The sequence below is a fragment of the Aspergillus pseudotamarii genome (assembly GCF_009193445.1).
Source record: "Aspergillus pseudotamarii strain CBS 117625 unplaced genomic scaffold BDV38scaffold_71, whole genome shotgun sequence".
NCBI lineage: Eukaryota > Fungi > Ascomycota > Eurotiomycetes > Eurotiales > Aspergillaceae > Aspergillus > Aspergillus pseudotamarii.
In genome coordinates, this window is record NW_022475085.1 from 51242 (window position 1) to 68550 (window position 17309).

The 17309-nt window shown below is 47.9% G+C and overlaps 5 protein-coding genes across 5 annotated transcripts; 2 read left to right on the forward strand and 3 right to left on the reverse strand.

Annotated features, from left to right (window-relative positions):
• Window positions 1–364: 364 nt before the first annotated feature.
• BDV38DRAFT_259247 (uncharacterized protein) lies at window positions 365–1887 on the reverse strand. Its single transcript, XM_032055812.1, has one exon. It carries the CDS (start codon window positions 1742–1744, stop codon window positions 554–556), a length of 1191 nt encoding a protein of 396 aa, XP_031909176.1. The 5' UTR covers window positions 1745–1887; the 3' UTR covers window positions 365–553.
• Window positions 1888–4161: 2274 nt separating this feature from the next.
• On the forward strand, window positions 4162–6509 carry flbB. Its single transcript, XM_032052304.1, has 6 exons — window positions 4162–4373; window positions 4445–4674; window positions 4946–5035; window positions 5090–5177; window positions 5234–5803; window positions 5871–6509. The coding sequence occupies exons 2-6, from the start codon at window positions 4602–4604 to the stop codon at window positions 6331–6333; spliced, it is 1284 nt and encodes a 427-aa protein (XP_031909177.1). The 5' UTR covers window positions 4162–4373; window positions 4445–4601; the 3' UTR covers window positions 6334–6509.
• BDV38DRAFT_259254 (Zn(II)2Cys6 transcription factor domain-containing protein) lies at window positions 6229–7605 on the reverse strand. The gene is made up of 2 exons (XM_032055813.1): window positions 7147–7605; window positions 6229–7044 (listed from the first exon to the last, which is right to left on the reverse strand). Exons 1-2 carry the CDS (start codon window positions 7222–7224, stop codon window positions 6685–6687), a joined length of 438 nt encoding a protein of 145 aa, XP_031909178.1. The 5' UTR covers window positions 7225–7605; the 3' UTR covers window positions 6229–6684.
• A 90-nt stretch (window positions 7606–7695) lies between these two features.
• BDV38DRAFT_259255 (eukaryotic translation initiation factor 3 subunit D) lies at window positions 7696–10141 on the reverse strand. The gene is made up of 2 exons (XM_032055814.1): window positions 9829–10141; window positions 7696–9768 (listed from the first exon to the last, which is right to left on the reverse strand). The coding sequence occupies exons 1-2, from the start codon at window positions 10031–10033 to the stop codon at window positions 8222–8224; spliced, it is 1752 nt and encodes a 583-aa protein (XP_031909179.1). The 5' UTR covers window positions 10034–10141; the 3' UTR covers window positions 7696–8221.
• A 1387-nt stretch (window positions 10142–11528) lies between these two features.
• Window positions 11529–17272, forward strand: BDV38DRAFT_296418 (ASST-domain-containing protein; the record flags this gene model as incomplete). Its single annotated transcript, XM_032062933.1, has 9 exons — window positions 11529–11768; window positions 11817–11878; window positions 11945–11981; window positions 12014–12054; window positions 12809–13102; window positions 13158–13356; window positions 13435–13713; window positions 15270–15323; window positions 15524–17272. The coding sequence occupies 9 exons, from the start codon at window positions 11529–11531 to the stop codon at window positions 17126–17128; spliced, it is 2811 nt and encodes a 936-aa protein (XP_031909180.1). The 3' UTR covers window positions 17129–17272.
• Between the last annotated feature and the right edge of the window lie 37 nt (window positions 17273–17309).

Below are 17309 nucleotides of genomic sequence, written 5' to 3' on the forward strand. Positions count from 1 at the left end.
CATATTGGGTTCAGTATCTCTGCGCTTTTCTTGTTCACCATATTTGGTTTCATCACAGCACACTGAATTTCTTTTTCCTATCCCGTCTTCTGGTCGCTGGTGCGTTGCATAGTCGTGAGTGATGGATTGAACTCCATAGCTTGCGACAACACTGTACTTGCCAAACTCTGTCATTCCCAAACTTGCTCGAGGTCTAAAACATGGTGGTACCTACTTCGAAATTTGCAACTTTGTTTCTGTTTTCTCTGCTTTCCTTTTTATTGTACTATAGTTTTCTCTTTAAACCAAAGTAACAGGGGTCAATGAACTACTCTTTCTACTTACGCCGTCTACGTGACAAGTCTTACTGTAACCGCTTGGCTCTCAATATTGTACTTCAGAGCGGACAGCGATTTTGTATATGGCAGAATAATGTGTGCCCCGCTAGATATCTTCATTGCACCCGATATATCCATATTACTTTCGCTATATGTCGTTATATGTACAAGTGGTGTCGCTCAGAATGGGTCGCCATCAAGTTCGTGTACTATGTGCTGCCAATTACTTTATCATATCAGGGCATCTGGATAACTACGTCGTCCCGACTATCCCGCCACTGAGCGCCCATCTTGCGAATCTGGCGCTCGCTAGCCAGGAACAGGAGGAGATATATATGAGAGGCTATTTCGCCCCATGCATAGGTTTTGAGAGTCAGCTGACGGATATCCATTCCGCGTAGCGCTGACTCTTGAGTATTGTGTGGTAGTTGGGCAATCGGCAAATCTTCTAGTATGCACCATACTCCCCAGCCTGCACGGCCTTCTTTGACGAACTCCGACAAGAATGACCAGAAGCGACAGAACATGGACATGTCCCAAATGTAAGCTCCGTTGCTTTCCTGCCAAGGGATAATGGAATCATGCGCCCCCGCCTCCACGACGTTAATGAAGAGATACCAATGTCCTCTTTCTAATTTGTCTAGCTCTCTAGTCTGTTCGAGAGGTCTGTATGTCCGGCTCTTCAGACGAGCGGCTAGCATTTTTAAAGTTGGTGTGATATGTGTTGTGAACTCTTCTTTTGATATGGGAGGTGGTGGGGGTCTGATTACCACGGGAACAGGAAATGTTGTGCCAACGAATGTCGACAGAGCTGTGGACTGAGCAGTGGAATCACCGAGCTGAGTGGCATTAGCTTCGTCGTTTGTGCACGGGCTATGACGCAGTTTCTTTCGACCACTTATGACCGGCGACGAATCTTTTTGATATCGTTTTGCACAAGTTATATTTGCAGGGCATGGGGAGCTCTGAGTTCGAATAGTAGATAGATGACGGTCGACATCCTGCAGGTTGTCGGTGTCCGAAGATGGTCTTCCAGGTTGAGAATCCGGAATGACACTCACTGGAGTATCGAGGTAGACTTTTGGGGAACAATCATGTGACTGGTAATTAGGCAGTTCATGCTCCTCGTACCCGATGGTTTTATTAGATATAACAATGCCCGAATTATTGGAGGTATCATTAGTAGGAATCACGGGTTCTTGGAGTGGCGTGTTGTTGGATGGTAACTGGAGCCGGGAGAGTCCATCGCTAGTAGCGGTAGAGGTGGTATAATCATGGTCATTATTGTTGTCGTCCGGTTTCAAAGTTAGAACTTGGCGTGAAACACTCTGGAAGCTGAGAATAGCTTCAACCTGAGCACGGTAGTGAGCGTCGTCGCTCACCCCGCACGGCGCTGAGATGTGGACGAGGATCTCCGAACTTTCCATGACATCAGTGGATAAGGCGACTGCAACATGGTGGAGTGATCTCTTTCACATTCTTTATTTTAGAAAAATCCTGCAGGAAGTTTCATTGACATTGTGGTAGTTTAGTGGAAGATCGCCAAAAGCAATGATAATGGATTGTGAAGAAAAGAGAAAGAAGGCCTAAAGGAGTATAGCTCAGTTCAAGTCATGCGGAAGTGGGGTGACTTCTCAAGATGGCAAAATGCCAACTTTGGGTTTGAGATCAGCATCAATAGTTCAATAACATTGGATCCTCCCAGCCCTCATCTCGATCTCTTGCCTAGCTCTCCGTGGCGATTCGGCTGCCAGGAACCATCGACACTATGATTTTCATTGTTGGTACCAGCATCTTGGTCACGCTCTCGGGAGTCAGCGTCGAGTTGTCGACACCAGGGAGATCCCCATCTAAACGTGCCCTTGTTTACTCCATGTGATCTACGCAAGACCTAAAATAAAGGGGGTATTGAGGAGAAAATGAATGAAGGAAAAAAAAAGAGTTACGAGCCGGTCCTCCATTCCGTCGTTACCGATTACGCAGATACTCTATTTTTTTTTTTCTTTGGCAGGGTGCACTGGTGCTACTACGTCCAAGTGCAGAGTATAGTACACATTGGAGCCCCAGTTAAAATTTCCGCCCTGACAAGGATAGATACGAAGCCGCGACGAAGTGTGTCTAGGTAGGGTGCGACGAATGTCAATTGGATGACATGACATAGGGGTCCCGAGGTGACACATTCTCTTGAATGATGGGTACAGAATACAGACAATGCTTGGGAAGTACTCAAGAAGTCTGGCAAAGGCCATGCGTGTCATGTAAATATGTACAACTGGTACATACAACTGCTGTGCGCGACTAGATTACTCGGCACGAGAAAGTTCTATTTTTTTTTTTTTCGTTTCTTGTTATTCCCCCTATGGCTGGTTACTGGTACCACTTGAGTCGACGGAAAGAGCGTTGGGGATCCCGGCGAGAGACCCATCTTTACCCACTTGGTACCATACCGGCACCAAAAATTCCCAAGCTCTCAATGGCCCTAATGATACGATGGGGCTCATCAATCGAAACACTTGAAAGAGACAGAATGACCAGTCCAATCGCCGATACTTCGTACCCTTTTGCCTCGATACATCGAAGGCAACCGTTGCCCCAAAGCTAAAAAGAGAATGAGATATTGGATATTTCACATAAGGGTGACCATTTCATTCGCCCGTCTTGCATACAATACATCTACGATTAATATTGAGGGGCGGTTTCACCATCAGCAGGGTAGCAATCACGAGAAGGTGGCGGGTGCAACTCCCATCGTTCGGGGAATTCGATTGGTATAGAGGCGATGATTGATTCGTGACAACTTTTAGTCTTGACTTATGTATCGAATGTGGCTGTCGAGCGCTCTACAGGTAAATACCTAGTCAATATTTCACTAGAGAGGGAGGGACGTTACCCTATACATCCTTGCAGGGAGTCTCAGGAGAAGTTTCCCCGAGTCCAAAAAGGGAGCGAATGAGATATGAGGAAAAAAAATTAAAAAAAAAAAAGAAAGAAAGAAAGAGAGAAAAGAAAGGGAGAGATCTCCACGACGAGATCGATGCTCTTTTCGGGCTTCATAGTGCATGGTTGAGTCCGGTTTTACCCTCCACGGGTGGATGCATTCTTGCTTTCTTTTTTTTTCTTTGGAACAGAGTCTTCCAATCAATTCAGCCGATCGCAAATGTGGGTATTACACCAGTACATTGAACTACCTGAGTATGTACGGAGTACTACAATACCTTACCTGAAACGAAATCCGATCTTTTCAACACGTAGTCTATCTCTGATCCGAGTGGCAGGAGAGCTACTAGAACCAAACCCAAGAAGGATTAGTGAGAATTCATTCATTCCCTTCTCTCTATCCGTATCTCTGAGACTAACTTATTTCATGATTATTTTTTTTCCCCCGGAGGGTCACCACCCTTTCAGAATATTGATCGACTTATTAATTTTCCTCTTTGCTAGTACACTATCGAATATCTTAAGCGACATGTACTAAAAAAAGGACTTTTATTTAATTATATTTTATTTTAAATTTTCTCATTTAAGCACTCCCAAGTCGAAAGGGACGGCGATTCGGCTTTATTCGTTGTTTCAGGAGCCGAAGAAAGAAAGACAACGGATCTTCTTCCATCCAGCTTGCGCAAAGACCAAGCCAAACTGGGGCCGCTGAAGAACGGGTGACCAGAACCATTGAACCAATAAGCCAGCACTCTACCAGTAGAAATCGAGCCCGCTTGACAGGGACTCCAAGTCGAATTGTACTGCGGTCGCTACCACCGATTTCTTAGCCTTCATCCACACTGTCAACTGACGGATGGTACCTTGTCCCACATCCTCTCTGTTTGTGCGTCTCGATTTCTTACGCTTCTTCCCTCCCTTCCCCCCCCACCCCCCACATCCCTTTTAGAGCTCTTAGTACCTTTACATCTCTCTTTCCTCTATCGTCCTTTCATGGTGCGAGTAGGACTCCCATGGTTATAGCTCGTGTCTAAACTCAATTCACAGTTGAACGCCTAGGGGGGAAGCAATCAGGCCTACCCACTGCGTATAGATGTATGTACATACTTACCACCAACGGTAAGGGCGCTTGGACGAAGCGAATCCACTTTATCGAGAGTAGTTCGTTTCAAGGCTGACAACGGTCGCAGATGTTCATGACTGTCACAATAATAACCTAGCCTCTAGACTCATTCAGATCCTAATCCACTGGACCCGTCCGTTCCTTTCTACCGGTGTCTTTTCCCTTGTCTTCACGCCGGTCGCATTCCACATCACTTTTCCCTTCTCACACACACTCCCAACATCATGGCTTCCCTGAATGAAGGAGTCTTGCCTTTGGATGCAGATGCGTTAAATCGGCACAATGATGAACTCAATGGTAAGTGCCTGATGCAGTAGATATCGCATTTATGGCTTGTTATTATCTATGTGGTTGAAAAATAATCCTGAGGTTTTCCGGAGCTCTGCTGTCGCTCTTAACTCAGCTCCATGATTATATGCTCTCTCACTATATTTTCTTTGTTTTCTTCTTCTTCTCTCTCTCGCTCTCTCTCTCGCATTTCGACACAGCAGACACGACTTTACCTAGCGATCATTGGGTTCTAGTTGCGTTTCGTCGTTGTTTGGTCACTGACTCGAGACCATGATAGGCCGGCAATCACAAGGCAGTTTAATGAAGGCGTCCATGGGAACAGAATGGTTTAAGTTTTTCGGAGGTGGACAAAAAAAGGTTACACGAGGTATGCGCCTTGCTTCCTTGGTCTCTAATAGGGTACTGACCTCTGCCGATCCAGATGGTCAACCACCAAAACGACGGGGCCCTAAACCAGATAGTAAGCCGGCCCTTACAAGGCGCCAGGAATTGAATCGTCAGGCGCAAAGGTATGTCGACAATGCGGACTCGGCCTCGTGATTATATACCAACCGTGGCGGTTTAGGACACATCGCGAACGCAAGGAACAGTATATGCGAGCGCTAGAGACTGAAGTCTCGCGATTACGAGAGGCCTACACAGAAGAGATATCTGCGGCGAATTTGACTGTCCACAAACATCGAGAGAGGGTCCAATCATTATCCGAGGAGAACAACATATTGAAAGAAATTCTAGCCGCACATGGCATCAACTATGAAGCGGAGGTGGCACGTCGCAAAGCAGAACGCACGAGTCCAATAAACGCAACGTATCAGTCTAGTCCTTTTGCCAGTAGCAGTGTTGGATCGCAGCCTGCAGCTGCCGCGCAGTCAGCGCCATCAACTCACCACGCTTACACGACGCCACCCACGACCATATCAGCCCCGTCTTCTAGTCTAAGTCCTATTGTAAACGGGATAGAACACATCGACGTCTCACCAACTCAAGAGTTATCGCCTCAGCATAAAACTTACAGCGCTGCTCCCTGCGATGCCTTGGCAACTCTTGACTGGATAGCACCAGCGAGTCGCCAGCCTAATCAGCCACCGGGTATCTTTGAGAATGATCCTCAACTGCAAATTGACTTTATTCTGACGTACGCTTCCCCTCACTTCTGGTTTTTCTGCTGGTTTTCCGCTCCTCCATAACTGATCAATTAATAGGCTGGAATCACCATGTCGCGAACATACCGACTACCTTTGTCGAAGATCTATTACCGAGGCCGATGACGAGAATATGCCTTTCTCCGGACACGCATTAATGGCTTCCTGTCCGCCACCCAGTTACATTGCCAACACAACCCACGAACAAGCCTACCCACATCAGACATATGATCTGCCACATGCCAATCTGACAACACTGCTCAACCTGAGTCGACAGCTTGTGACCGATGGCCAAATTACACCAATCATGGCCCTCCAATGGTTAAAAAACCATGAAATGTATCGCTCGTTGACCAGAGATGACATAAAGGTTGTAATCGAGACGCTCAACACCAAAGTTAGGTGTTATGGGTTTGGAGCGGTGGTGGAAGACTTCGAGCTTATGGACTGTCTGAGCAGTGTCATCGGGTCCAGGGTCGACATGGGATTCTCCCGCGCCGGCGATGACACGCTGTATTCATAATACCATGACATGAGGAGTTATAGTGCTTTTACCCCAGGCTTTGGGTGGGTGGTGGGGGTGTATATAGAAGCTTCGTGAACATTGTTTTCTTTCGGCTACGATTTGCCGATGCATTGATGTGGCACCTTGGTGTATATCATCCTTCTGTTGTTTGTCTCTCGGCGCTGGCTGAGAATTTTTCTCCTCGTTTCATCTTGTAATTTTTTGGGTCATTAAAAATGGCAGCTGTTTTCCTACAGTTAGGCATGATTACGGTGTGGCTTGGTAGGCAGCGCAGTGTTCTGGACGTGACATTACCCAAGCAATCGTATATACTTATGCATAAGAGATTGGACAGTATCAACTCTATAATCACACAGAAAAATCATCCTCAATTCCTATATCCCGCGCCACGTCCCTCGCTAAGTCTCTAAAATCCTCCCCATTCCGAATCCTCCCCACGATATGCCAAACTAGATCCTCCGATCCCAACCTCAGAGCCGAGTACACAATTTCCATAGCAGCGGCCTCCTCCTCTTCGAGATCATCGAATGATGACTGATAGGCCAAACGCTGCGCTATTTGTTCCCGTATTTGGTTCACCTTGCCCCTGAGCACGGTGATCATTTCTGCCTGCGCGATCGCCTGTCGATCTTCATTCGGAGCACTATATTTGCATTCCTCTTGGATCCCTCGTGTAATGCAGGCTTCACACGGAGAGAGGCGATTACACTACGGAACGTCGGTAAGTGGACGCCAAGGTATATTGGTTGGGGGGTAAGGGGGAGGGGGCGAGAAAGGATACGGCATCGTATCTAAAACAAAACAACATACCTTCACTTTGCGAGTTCGACATGGGTGACATGAGGCCGTTGCCCGGGGTTTGGATTTGTGGCTCGTTCCTACGTCCATAGTACTTTCTATCGTTCTATTTTTGGCTTTTCTTCAAAAAGACAATATTCCAAGTTGTCATTGCTTGAGTAAAAAGGGACCGGTGGGGGGGTTTAGTGGTAAATGCATGCAGCAAGTAATCTCTCCATTCTACGAAATAAGCTCGATCGATAGATAGTCAGACAGATCACCGCCGTTGTTCCCGTGAAGGATGATGACTAAGACGGTATTGGGCGTTTCGGGGCTTTGTTTTGGCCTTTTATTCTCCGAATCAGTTTTTTTGTTTCGGGGAGGGTTCGTTTTATTTTCCGGGTTCAGTTGGGAAAATTCCCTAGCTTTTGGCATTTGGATGTATCCTTTGTCCCTTTCTTTCTTACCTTCCCCCCCACTTTTTTTTTTTTTGCTTACTCTGTATGTACTCGAACAGACTGTCCGTGTATCAATCGTCGCCGGCCCAATGTATCAACCATGATGTATATAGATAGCCCAGGATGGGATGAAATGATCGTGAAACGTTCACACTCCATAGACTAGTTACCCTGCTTTGTGAATTCCGTGCTACCTGTCTAACAAGTGGGTTTCATGATGGTTGCTGTACTACACAGTGCGTATGTTACCAGATTATCGCCATGTTGCGACAGGTGAAACAACAGCGGTAGCATCTCGTCTACTTCTTGCTACTGGACGGTTCTAGATTGGAGAGTCTTAAGTGCGCTCTTTATTTTGGGGTCCAGTGAGAATAAGGCATTCACGAAATGGTTGACGGGCAGTGAGATATTGTCGAGAGCACAGTGATCATACTTCCGAGAAACGGTAGGTATTATGAATACGGGCTGTAGTTTGGAGAGCAAACCCTTCTAGAGACGCTGGAAAGTCATCAAATGCGTTAAGGACATCAACGGCCATGTTCATAGCTCTAAAAGACTTTTGAATATGTTCACCAAATATTATCCGGGAATTCGAAATAAAATCATGACATTATGATATCATGGCAGGAATAAACTCAATCATAAGCAATTTACTCCTCGTCCTCTTCGGCCTTCTGCTCTTCTTCCTCAGCGGCAGCCTCCTCATCTTCCTCGAACGTATTGGCTGGCACGCTGTAGAGACGGAGAACGGGACGGTTGGGGTCCTTGATGAGAACGTACTTCTTAACCTTCTCCTCGTCCTCCTCGGCGTCCAGGGCGCGGATACGGTCGACAATGGTGCGCACGATACCCCATCCGTTGCCCAGGTTCAGGTTCATCTGAGCGGCGAGATCACGAGGCTTGTAGCCAACAACACCGAGGACAACGTGACCAGCGGCGGAGCGGGGGTTAGCACGGGAGACGAAACCGAGCTTCATGCCATCCGCCTTAGCAAGGACGGCCTGGGTAGTCCAGCGGGCAAGTTTAAGGCTGTTGTTCTTCATCTCAGTGGCAACAACGGCACCGCGCTGCGACCAAAGCTTGCTGCGCCAGTCCAGAGCATTACCGGAGCCCTGGGCCTTGCTGTCGAACTCATTCAGGGCCTTGACGATCAGCTGCTGGTCTTCGCCGTTGACGGGGTTCTTCAGGAGGGCGTCGACTTCAGTACGGACAACCATGTTCAAAGGCTCCTCGTCACGCTCCAAGGAGAGATCGAAGCGGCGGTACTTGTAGGCCTTGGAGGCAAGAGGCTCGGTCTCCTCTGAAGCATTGTAGAAGGGGTTGGCGTTCTTCATATCCAGCTTGGCATCCTGGGACTCGGCGACGGTTTGCAGGGCAAAGTTGTGGTTGATGAAAGTGGCTTCCATAGCAAGAGCGCTGGGAGTGTTGATGGACTCCTGCTTAGCCGAAGATTCGGCGAGCTCGAGAGGAGCGTCAATCGCATTTTCATTGACGGTTACCAAGTCGAGCGAGGCACCCTCACGCTTGTCGAAGTAGATCTTGTTGCCCTGGTGCACGATAACAATATCCCAAGAGTAGACACTGCGAGGAGCACACATAAGCATAGACAGGATATCGGAGGTAGCGAAAACGGTGGCTGAGTCCTTCTCGGCGAGCTCCTGGATGACAGGGTCCTGGGAGGTAGTAACGTTGTAGGCAGCACGGTCAAGAGACTGCAGTCTACGCTCAGCGCCCTTAACAGGGGCCTTGTCGTAAGACCGGTCGTAGTAGTAGAGGAAACCATACGAGTCGATGTCCTCGCCATCGGGGGTCTCTAGGTTCAGCTTCAGCAGACGGCTGAAGTCCACTTCCTCCAGCATAGTCCAGTCGGGGCGCACGTTGACGGACGGCTCACGAGTCCTCTGCGGCTTATCGTAGTCCTTCCATCCGAAGCGACGTCCACGGTTGCTGCGGCCGGCGCGGTTGTCGTAGAAGCGATCACCCTGACCACGGCCAGCACCAACACGCTGGAAGCCAGCACGGCCACCTCTCTGGCCCGCGCCACGCTGAGCGCGGCCGCGGAAGACGGTGCCACCACCACGGCCAAAGGTACGCTTGGCGGAGGTACGAGTGTTGTCAACGACCGAGAAGGAAGATTCATCTTCAGCAGCCTGGATGCTGAACAGGTTGGAGGAACCGGCTCCGTACACTTGCTGGTCTGTTGATGATTGGTATGTTAGCTGTGGACCCGTATTTAACTATCTTAATCAACTCGTACCCCTGAAATTGCGGTTGTAAGCCTGACGACCGGTTCTTTGGTCCTTGGACTCGGCAGTCCAGTCGGCCATGCGACCCAATTTATCACCCTTGGAGAAGGGAGCGTATGGGACACCCTCAAGCATATTGTCGCTCGAGGTCGCGGGGCCCCAGGTGTCCTCCGCTGGCAGGGCCGCCACAATGTCGGCGATGGAAATGGGTGCCATGATGTCTGGAGATACTAATAGAACCAGAAATCGATTTCAGAACAACAAAGATATCTCCGCGCAGACGTCAGGGTATCTCGGCGGATGGTGAGATCACAAGCGGCGGAGAAATTGATAATTGCGGGTTGAGTTTTTGTGTCGCGAGTGGGCTTGTGGCTAGAATGCTTGGCTTGGTCGGTACTGCACCGCCACATCACGTGCGTATAGGTGTGCACGGAGTATAACTCCGTATACTCAAAGGTGGTACTAACACTTCTCCTCATTCGGTACCCTTAGTGTGATTCTGCTTGGCAAACTTGTTTGAAATAACAAAAGTTGAATAAGAATATGGGGTGGAGGTGGAACTTTGTGATATGTGCTATCTCTTGAAATCTGCTTGAAAGTATAACTTGTGTTCGTTCTTCATCTTTACGTAAAGAGGTCTAGCTCCGCAATGCTTATCAGGGGACAAGATAGCATTGGGATGTTAGAAACTCAAATTCTAGGACACCCAAGGAACTGGAGGCTCAATTGTCAATGATTCTCTCATCCAACACGATTTCAGGGGCGGAGAATACGATGACACATGGATATTTACGGTCCTTATCAATGCCCCGTCGCCCACGATATTAGCTTCTTCTACACCACAGAATAGATATTAAGCGTCACCTTGACTATTTCTTCCGCCGCATTTTACCGCGATCTATCTAGTACTGCTCCGCTATCATGGAAGTGCACTGATGCCTTTCCCTCAGCTTCTGGGGCTGAATGCTGATCATCAGCCATAGTGTTGAGACTGTCTGGTGCTAATGCGAGGGCTCCACTGATAAGGAACTCCCATAGTAGTAGTTTTTTAGGGCTTGGCCACCGAGCTATACGGAATAGGTAGGATGTGGTTCCGGCATTCGCTCTAACCTCCATTTCCCCCGTAGTATCTATTGAACCATCGAGATAATTTATACTGCATGGCTCCACAATATTACGGAAATGGGGGAAGATCAATGACTCTGCCCACCGGAACCAATTCGGTTCCTGCATGCAGATCTCGATATCGCTGGGATCTACGGGGTATTTGAGTAATTGTTCCTGTTGGCTCATTACACCACACGGTACATTCTTACCTACGTCCCGTAGGATTCAGTTGACTCTTATCAAAGTTGAATAGTTTGTGGATCAAGACCCCATCTGGGAAGGCATCTGCCTCTGGGAATACATTGTGGTCCCAATCTGTTTGCCAAATGCCGACTACTGAAGCTGACCTCTCAGTTCGTCCGAGATAACGATTCTAGGAATACCATTGGACTATCATGTCTTTACCTTTTAGAAAGGAAGGACGTAGCGGAAGAGCTCTATCCGTGAAGTCGCTCTTAACCTCGAATATAAAAAGCGAACAAGAGCCCTTTCAGATGTTTCCCTAGAACATCTTCAATTCAGTAAACCAGCAGACTCAGGCTCGAAGAACTACTTCCTCATCCCTCCGTCTATCTTAAACAAGACCACTTTACCGACAAACACAATGAAGTTCTCTACCGTGCTCTCTCTTTTCATCTCTGGCGCAGCCATTGCTTCGGCCCTCCCTTCCTCCGCCGAGACTGTGGAGGCCGACTGTATCAAGCCATACCTGTGCTGTGGCGAGCTCAAAACGCCTCTTGATTCTACTGTTGATCCGATTTTGGAGGAGTTAGGAATCAACGCCGCAAGCATTGTTGGTTCCATTGGCCTGGCCTGTATGTCCCCATCTACCACGCGTGCATTTGTGGGAAAGTTTAAGGAGGTGGAACATTTTTCTAACCAATCCGTGTAGGCCATGCCTGGGACGACTCGTGCAAAACTGCACCCAAGTGCTGCACTGAAGCTAATCTCTTGGTGAGTTCCTACTCCCCGAGAGGGGGAAAAGTAAAGATAGAAGTGTCGTCTAACATACATTCATAGGGTGGCACAATTGCTCTTGGATGCTCAGACCTCGTCAGTGAGCATTAAGCCCACTGAAATATTTGCGAGCCATCAATGCGGATGGAGCGGTTGTGCTGTACATCTGGGGCGTATGAGATGATTCTTGTCTAGCTGATTCGTTCATGATAAACTTCTAATATCATATTGCGCCCCGTTTAATCAATTCTGCTTTTCAAAGTTCGATATCTTGTTCGCTATGAAATATTTTAAGCCTCTCTCTTTATATGTTGATGTTTTCGGACACTGCTAACCAAGGAGAGGAAAATATCGTATAGAACAGGCGCAATGTCACTTCCCTCCTAGAAAGGCACATACACATACATGGAGATTATAGCCAACGAAAGCAGTGAGGGGTAATTCTGTGATAATGGTAAAAGTACAAGTAAGAAAAGTGGTAATAGAAAATAACCTAGTATACCAGAGGAGGTTTCATCGCGAGGGAGAGGTGCAGCAAGTGAATCTCAATCGAGGCCACTTCCTAAAACTAAAATGGGTGTTTCCTGCCAAGACACTGCGTTTCTACCCACGGTGGTAAAAGTTCGATCTCCAAGAGTACAATGTTTTTGCCAGAGCTTTCAAAATGAGAATCAATATATCACGGTCAAGAACTGGTTTCACATACTGCGTTATCACGAGCCTAGTAGCCCTAGGTACAGATCTTTGCCGAGGCAGGACTTCTCTAACTCCCAATCTCGATCTTGTATCGGCTATATCAATTGCCGCAAATGACTCCATCCGTGATATACGGATTTCACAGAGGGCCTCCTCAATCTTATCCAATATCACCCAAGCCAAAAGCCATGGAGATTCAAGAACCCATTCCGTGCAGTCTGCCTGGAACAGACTCATTTCAATCCTCACGAATAACGCCACTGATATTCTAGAGTTTGCAAACGAGATCACCGCGTCAGGCCTGATACCTCCCAGAGTACTGGCATGCCTGGATGGCTACGCCACTATTGACCTCAATTCAACTCACCATAACAACCCATCCTCAGAGAACTTGAGCATATACCCATACAAAGCAAAGAGTGATGCGCCTTACTCCATTGCGGAACATACTCTCCGGGTTGCAATTCACATTCCTAGATCATTCTCACACAAACAGGACAAGAAAATACCGGTGCTTACCCGAAAGTGAGCTAGTTTGGGCCGATCTTCCTGGAACCTCATTAGATGACATTCAATTAAGCGCTGAATCTGTCGCCTATGCGCTCAATTGTGTCTCGGCCTTGACATCATCTAAGATTGCAGTGATTTCTTGGTCCCAAGGTGCACTGGATATTCAGTGGGCACTGAAGTACTGGCCATCTACCCGAAACGTAGTAAGCGACTTCATTGCTATCAGCCCCGACTTTCCATGGAACAATACTCAGGTGACTGGCATGCCCGTTATTGGATAAGCTAGCATGTACTCCTTCGATTTGGCAGCAAGGGTGGGATGCAAACGTTATACAGGTCGTGCGGAGCAAAGGGGGAGACTCTGCGTATGTTCCCACGACCACCATTTACTCTTCATTCGACAAGGTCGTGAGACCCATGAGTGGAGGAATGCTTCCGCTCGGCTACTGGACTATAGGGGAGTGGGCGTGTCCAATAACCAGTTACAGACCATCTGCGCAAATAAGACCGCTGGTGGCTTCTATACGTATGAAGGAGTGTTGTACAACCCTCTTGCATGGGCCCTTACTGTTGACGCACTCCGTCACGATGGGCCAGGCAATATTACGCGAATCAACACCCAGAAGGTCTGTGAAGCGGTGCTTCCACCATATCTCGAATTGGTTGATATGCTGGGAACCGAAGCACTCCATTTAGTAGCCCTAGCAAAGATTCTTACGTATTCCCCGAAAGCCTTCGGGGAGCCTGATATTGCAGAATATACATATTTATAAGACGGTCAAACTCAGCATACCAAAGGGGGAAAAAATGGATCATAGTTCGTGCCATTTATGTTTCTCTGAGACTCCTGATTAGTTCCTGAGTTTCCACCACTTGCTTTAGAGAAGGAAAGAAACATTTTGGACGGGTCAAACTTTCTTTCTAAATGATTTGAAAAAAAAAAAAAAAAAACAAAAGATGGGCTAAAAAGAAGGCTATTGACTCGAACCAGCCGTATTGAGATGAAAGAACGCCGTGCTGTGCGATTGCCGTGATGCAGGACGATAGGATTGGATTTCCCAGTGTGGAGCTTAGATGAGCTTACGTAGATTCTTGAGTTCCAATCGTCGACTTGAGACACCTGAAAATAAAGCTCATGTTTAGACTCGGGTAGAGAGTAAGTAGCCTACTTATCTGATCCTGTAGGATATTCCGGTTGTCGATCACCTCTTGAAGCATTAGGAATCTTCCTTGGATCAAGTGTGTCAATTGCCGGTAAATCAGGGTATTATGTCTTCGGAAATTGAATTAATTGTCTTCAATTTCGCTAAATGCCGCCAAGATACCTGACAGGGCAGGATAAATTGATTAGGGCACCGTTGAACCACCCTATTCGTCAATTCATTATTCGAGTCTTCAAATAGTAATATAGGCTCAATTGAAGGAATAGTGCGGCATGGCGTGTTTCTTTTCTTCTACTTTTTAACTGGATCAAGACATGACGACGCTCAGGAGGGGCGCAATCCACGGCTTCTCCGGAAAATACATCGTACGCAATCCACCGTCTACTCCGTCCTATCCACCATGTCAAAGACTGGTAGAGGCGTTTTTTGAAGAAGTTTTCCTGTTGGTCCGCAGGCTCCACTCGTCCACTCTTCCAGCACTGCCAAGACTGTCCGCTTCACTCCATCGTCAGCTTCCATATCAGCACTTACGTTGTCCCTGACCATGGAGATGCTCCATAGTAGCCACTCCTCTTTTGAAGTTTGCGGAGTGTTTTAGCATATTCGTCTCCTACCCACTTTCTCTCTCTCTTTCTCTTCTATTTTCTTCATTAAATTTATCATGTTTGCTAAGAAAGTACTACAATCTATGTGTGCCCGGACTCCGTACGGACTAACCTCAGTACGTCCGGGAAAAGAAAGAACTACTCCTATATCTCAATCGAGCGTCGGCTGACGACGACTTATGTGCATGACCTAGTAGCTACCTCCTGGATGAACTGGTCTCTCCTTTTGTTATCCTCTTGTTGGTTAATACTATGGAGAACACTCTTAGTCGCTCATTCAATATGATTTTCTTCGTGGCCTTGGCTTTTCTCTGCTTTCGTAGTATTGTCGCAGCGTCTGATGATGATTTCAGGTCCTTTGTGACAGTTCGTATGCCCCATTATCCTTGAAGGTAAACTGCTGACAGGTCATAGCTCCCACAAGTTAGGGCGTTGAAGTTCGATATCACCTATCATGATCGCGACTCGGTAAGTCCGGGCTACTGGTTCGTTGCGCCTTATGGCGTGATTGATCCGGAGCCTCCGACGAAGCAATGGAAGCCGTGCTAAGTCGGCCCCTATATATACGATGCAGATGGTGTACGTTCATCCTGGATAGTTTGTTTGTGATTCGCCGGAGACCAACAGAAGCTGCAAGTGAAACGCTGACTTACATCTCATCGATCTAGACTCTCATCTGGGCTGGGTCGTGCCTGTATGACAACCGCAATATATTCGATTTCAAAGCGGTGCCTAACATTGATGGCGGCTCTCACTTGTCATTCATCTTGCAGCATGCATATAGGAACAATGACGATGATAAGGGGACCGGATATGTCTTGGATCAGCATTATGAAACGGAGAAAGTCGTTCCGGTGACCAATGATCTCGGCGCATTCAACATGCACGAATTTAACATCCTCGACGGCGGGATGACGGCTTTGGCGTGTGCATATCGAAACAAGTACATGAGCCTGGGTGACATTGGTCGTCCCGATGAGTACGGTTGGGTTGTCACAGGTGGTTTTGTTGAACTGGATACGGCTACGGGTGAGGTACTTTTTGAATGGGATTCAGAAGGCTACATCCCTATCGATGAATCTGTGAAAGTGGGCCCATCGACACCAGCTTCTGGTGAGCCTGGCTGGGATTACATTCATGTTAACGCGGTCGATAAGAATGCTGCGGGAGACTATATCCTCTCAGCCCGGTTCACGAGCACTATCTACCTCATATCCGGGCAGGACAAAAGTATTATCTGGCGGCTTGGTGGGGAAAAGTCTGATTTCGTCCAAGACTTCACATTCTCCAAGCAACACCATGTTCGCTTTGTCGAATCTAACGCCACACACACGACCATCTCGTTCCTCAACAACGCTTCGGACGAGGTCGAACAGGAAGAAGACACCTCCGCTGCCCTCATCGTGCAACTCCACACCAGTGTTTCCCCGATGACTGCGAAGGTCATTGAGCGATACAACCGTCCTGACGGAGACCTTACTCGGCTGCGCGGAAGCGTGCAAAAGCTGCCCAATGGGAATGTCTTCGTTGGCTGGAGTGAACGAGGATATCAATCTGAGCACTCCCCCTACGGCAAGCTCCTTATGGAAGCTAGGTTTGCTTCCTCTCGCTTCTCCACCTACCGATCGTACAAATTCGACTTCACTGGTCGGCCCAGTGCCCCGCCGGACGTGGTCTCGTCCGTCTATGGAACAGACGAAACCGATCTCACTACCATTTTCCACGTGAGCTGGAACGGTGCGACGGATGTTACTTCGTGGAATTTCTACGCACGGGTGAACCAAGACGGGATGCCTGTGCTCATAGGCAACACCACCAAACTCGACTTCGAGACGATGTACATTGTGGATGGTTACCTGGATTGGGTCTCAGTGGAAGCAGTGGATGAGGACGGAAACGTCCTGGGTGCCTCCAAGATTCAACGGACCGAAACCCCGAGTAACTGGCGACTTGCCGGGTTCCAAGGCGACATCATGCCAGCACCCCACGACCCATCGATTCTCTATGGGGACAGAACCATTGCCGATAACGACGATGACGATACGGAAGACACTGAAGAAGTCTACTTGAAGGCTCAGAAAGCGGCCGAAACCATCTACAAGGCATGGGAGGTCATCCGTGGGGTCGGAGGCCTTCTCATCCTCGTTCTATTTCTATGCTCTACAGGCGGGCTCCTGGCGGGTATGTACTGTTATTTCCGGCGGCGCAATATGCAGGCATACCACCAGGTTGCTTCCGAGGAAGGCCAGCCATTAAACGAACGCTCTATCTGACTGTGATCCTGTCACCACGAAAGGAAAAGAGAAACCATATCTTTCGCGCAAGCTTAGAAGTTTGTATACACGGCATATTGCAAAGCGTCAATTGCATACCTCTGGAGTTGTATATTTCGAATATTGTATCTTGTAATCTGTCCCCCTACCCCCCTCTCTCTTGTCCTTCTTTTTATTGTTT

What these genes read in the sequence shown, in the direction of transcription:
- BDV38DRAFT_259247 (XM_032055812.1), bottom strand. Translation starts at nt 1,744, where the DNA reads ATGGAAAGTTCGGAGATCCTCGTCCACATCTCAGCGCCGTGCGGGGTG.
- flbB (XM_032052304.1), top strand. Translation starts at nt 4,602, where the DNA reads ATGGCTTCCCTGAATGAAGGAGTCTTGCCTTTGGATGCAGATGCGTTA. An exon ending in TTGAATCGTCAGGCGCAAAG is followed by an intron (nt 5,178 to 5,233) that starts GTATGTCGACAA and finishes GTGGCGGTTTAG; the next exon opens with GACACATCGCGAACGCAAGG. An exon ending in CAAATTGACTTTATTCTGAC is followed by an intron (nt 5,804 to 5,870) that starts GTACGCTTCCCC and finishes ATCAATTAATAG; the next exon opens with GCTGGAATCACCATGTCGCG.
- BDV38DRAFT_259254 (XM_032055813.1), bottom strand. Translation starts at nt 7,224, where the DNA reads ATGGACGTAGGAACGAGCCACAAATCCAAACCCCGGGCAACGGCCTCA. An exon ending in GTCGAACTCGCAAAGTGAAG is followed by an intron (nt 7,045 to 7,146) that starts GTATGTTGTTTT and finishes GACGTTCCGTAG; the next exon opens with TGTAATCGCCTCTCTCCGTG.
- BDV38DRAFT_259255 (XM_032055814.1), bottom strand. Translation starts at nt 10,033, where the DNA reads ATGGCACCCATTTCCATCGCCGACATTGTGGCGGCCCTGCCAGCGGAG. An exon ending in TTACAACCGCAATTTCAGGG is followed by an intron (nt 9,769 to 9,828) that starts GTACGAGTTGAT and finishes AATCATCAACAG; the next exon opens with ACCAGCAAGTGTACGGAGCC.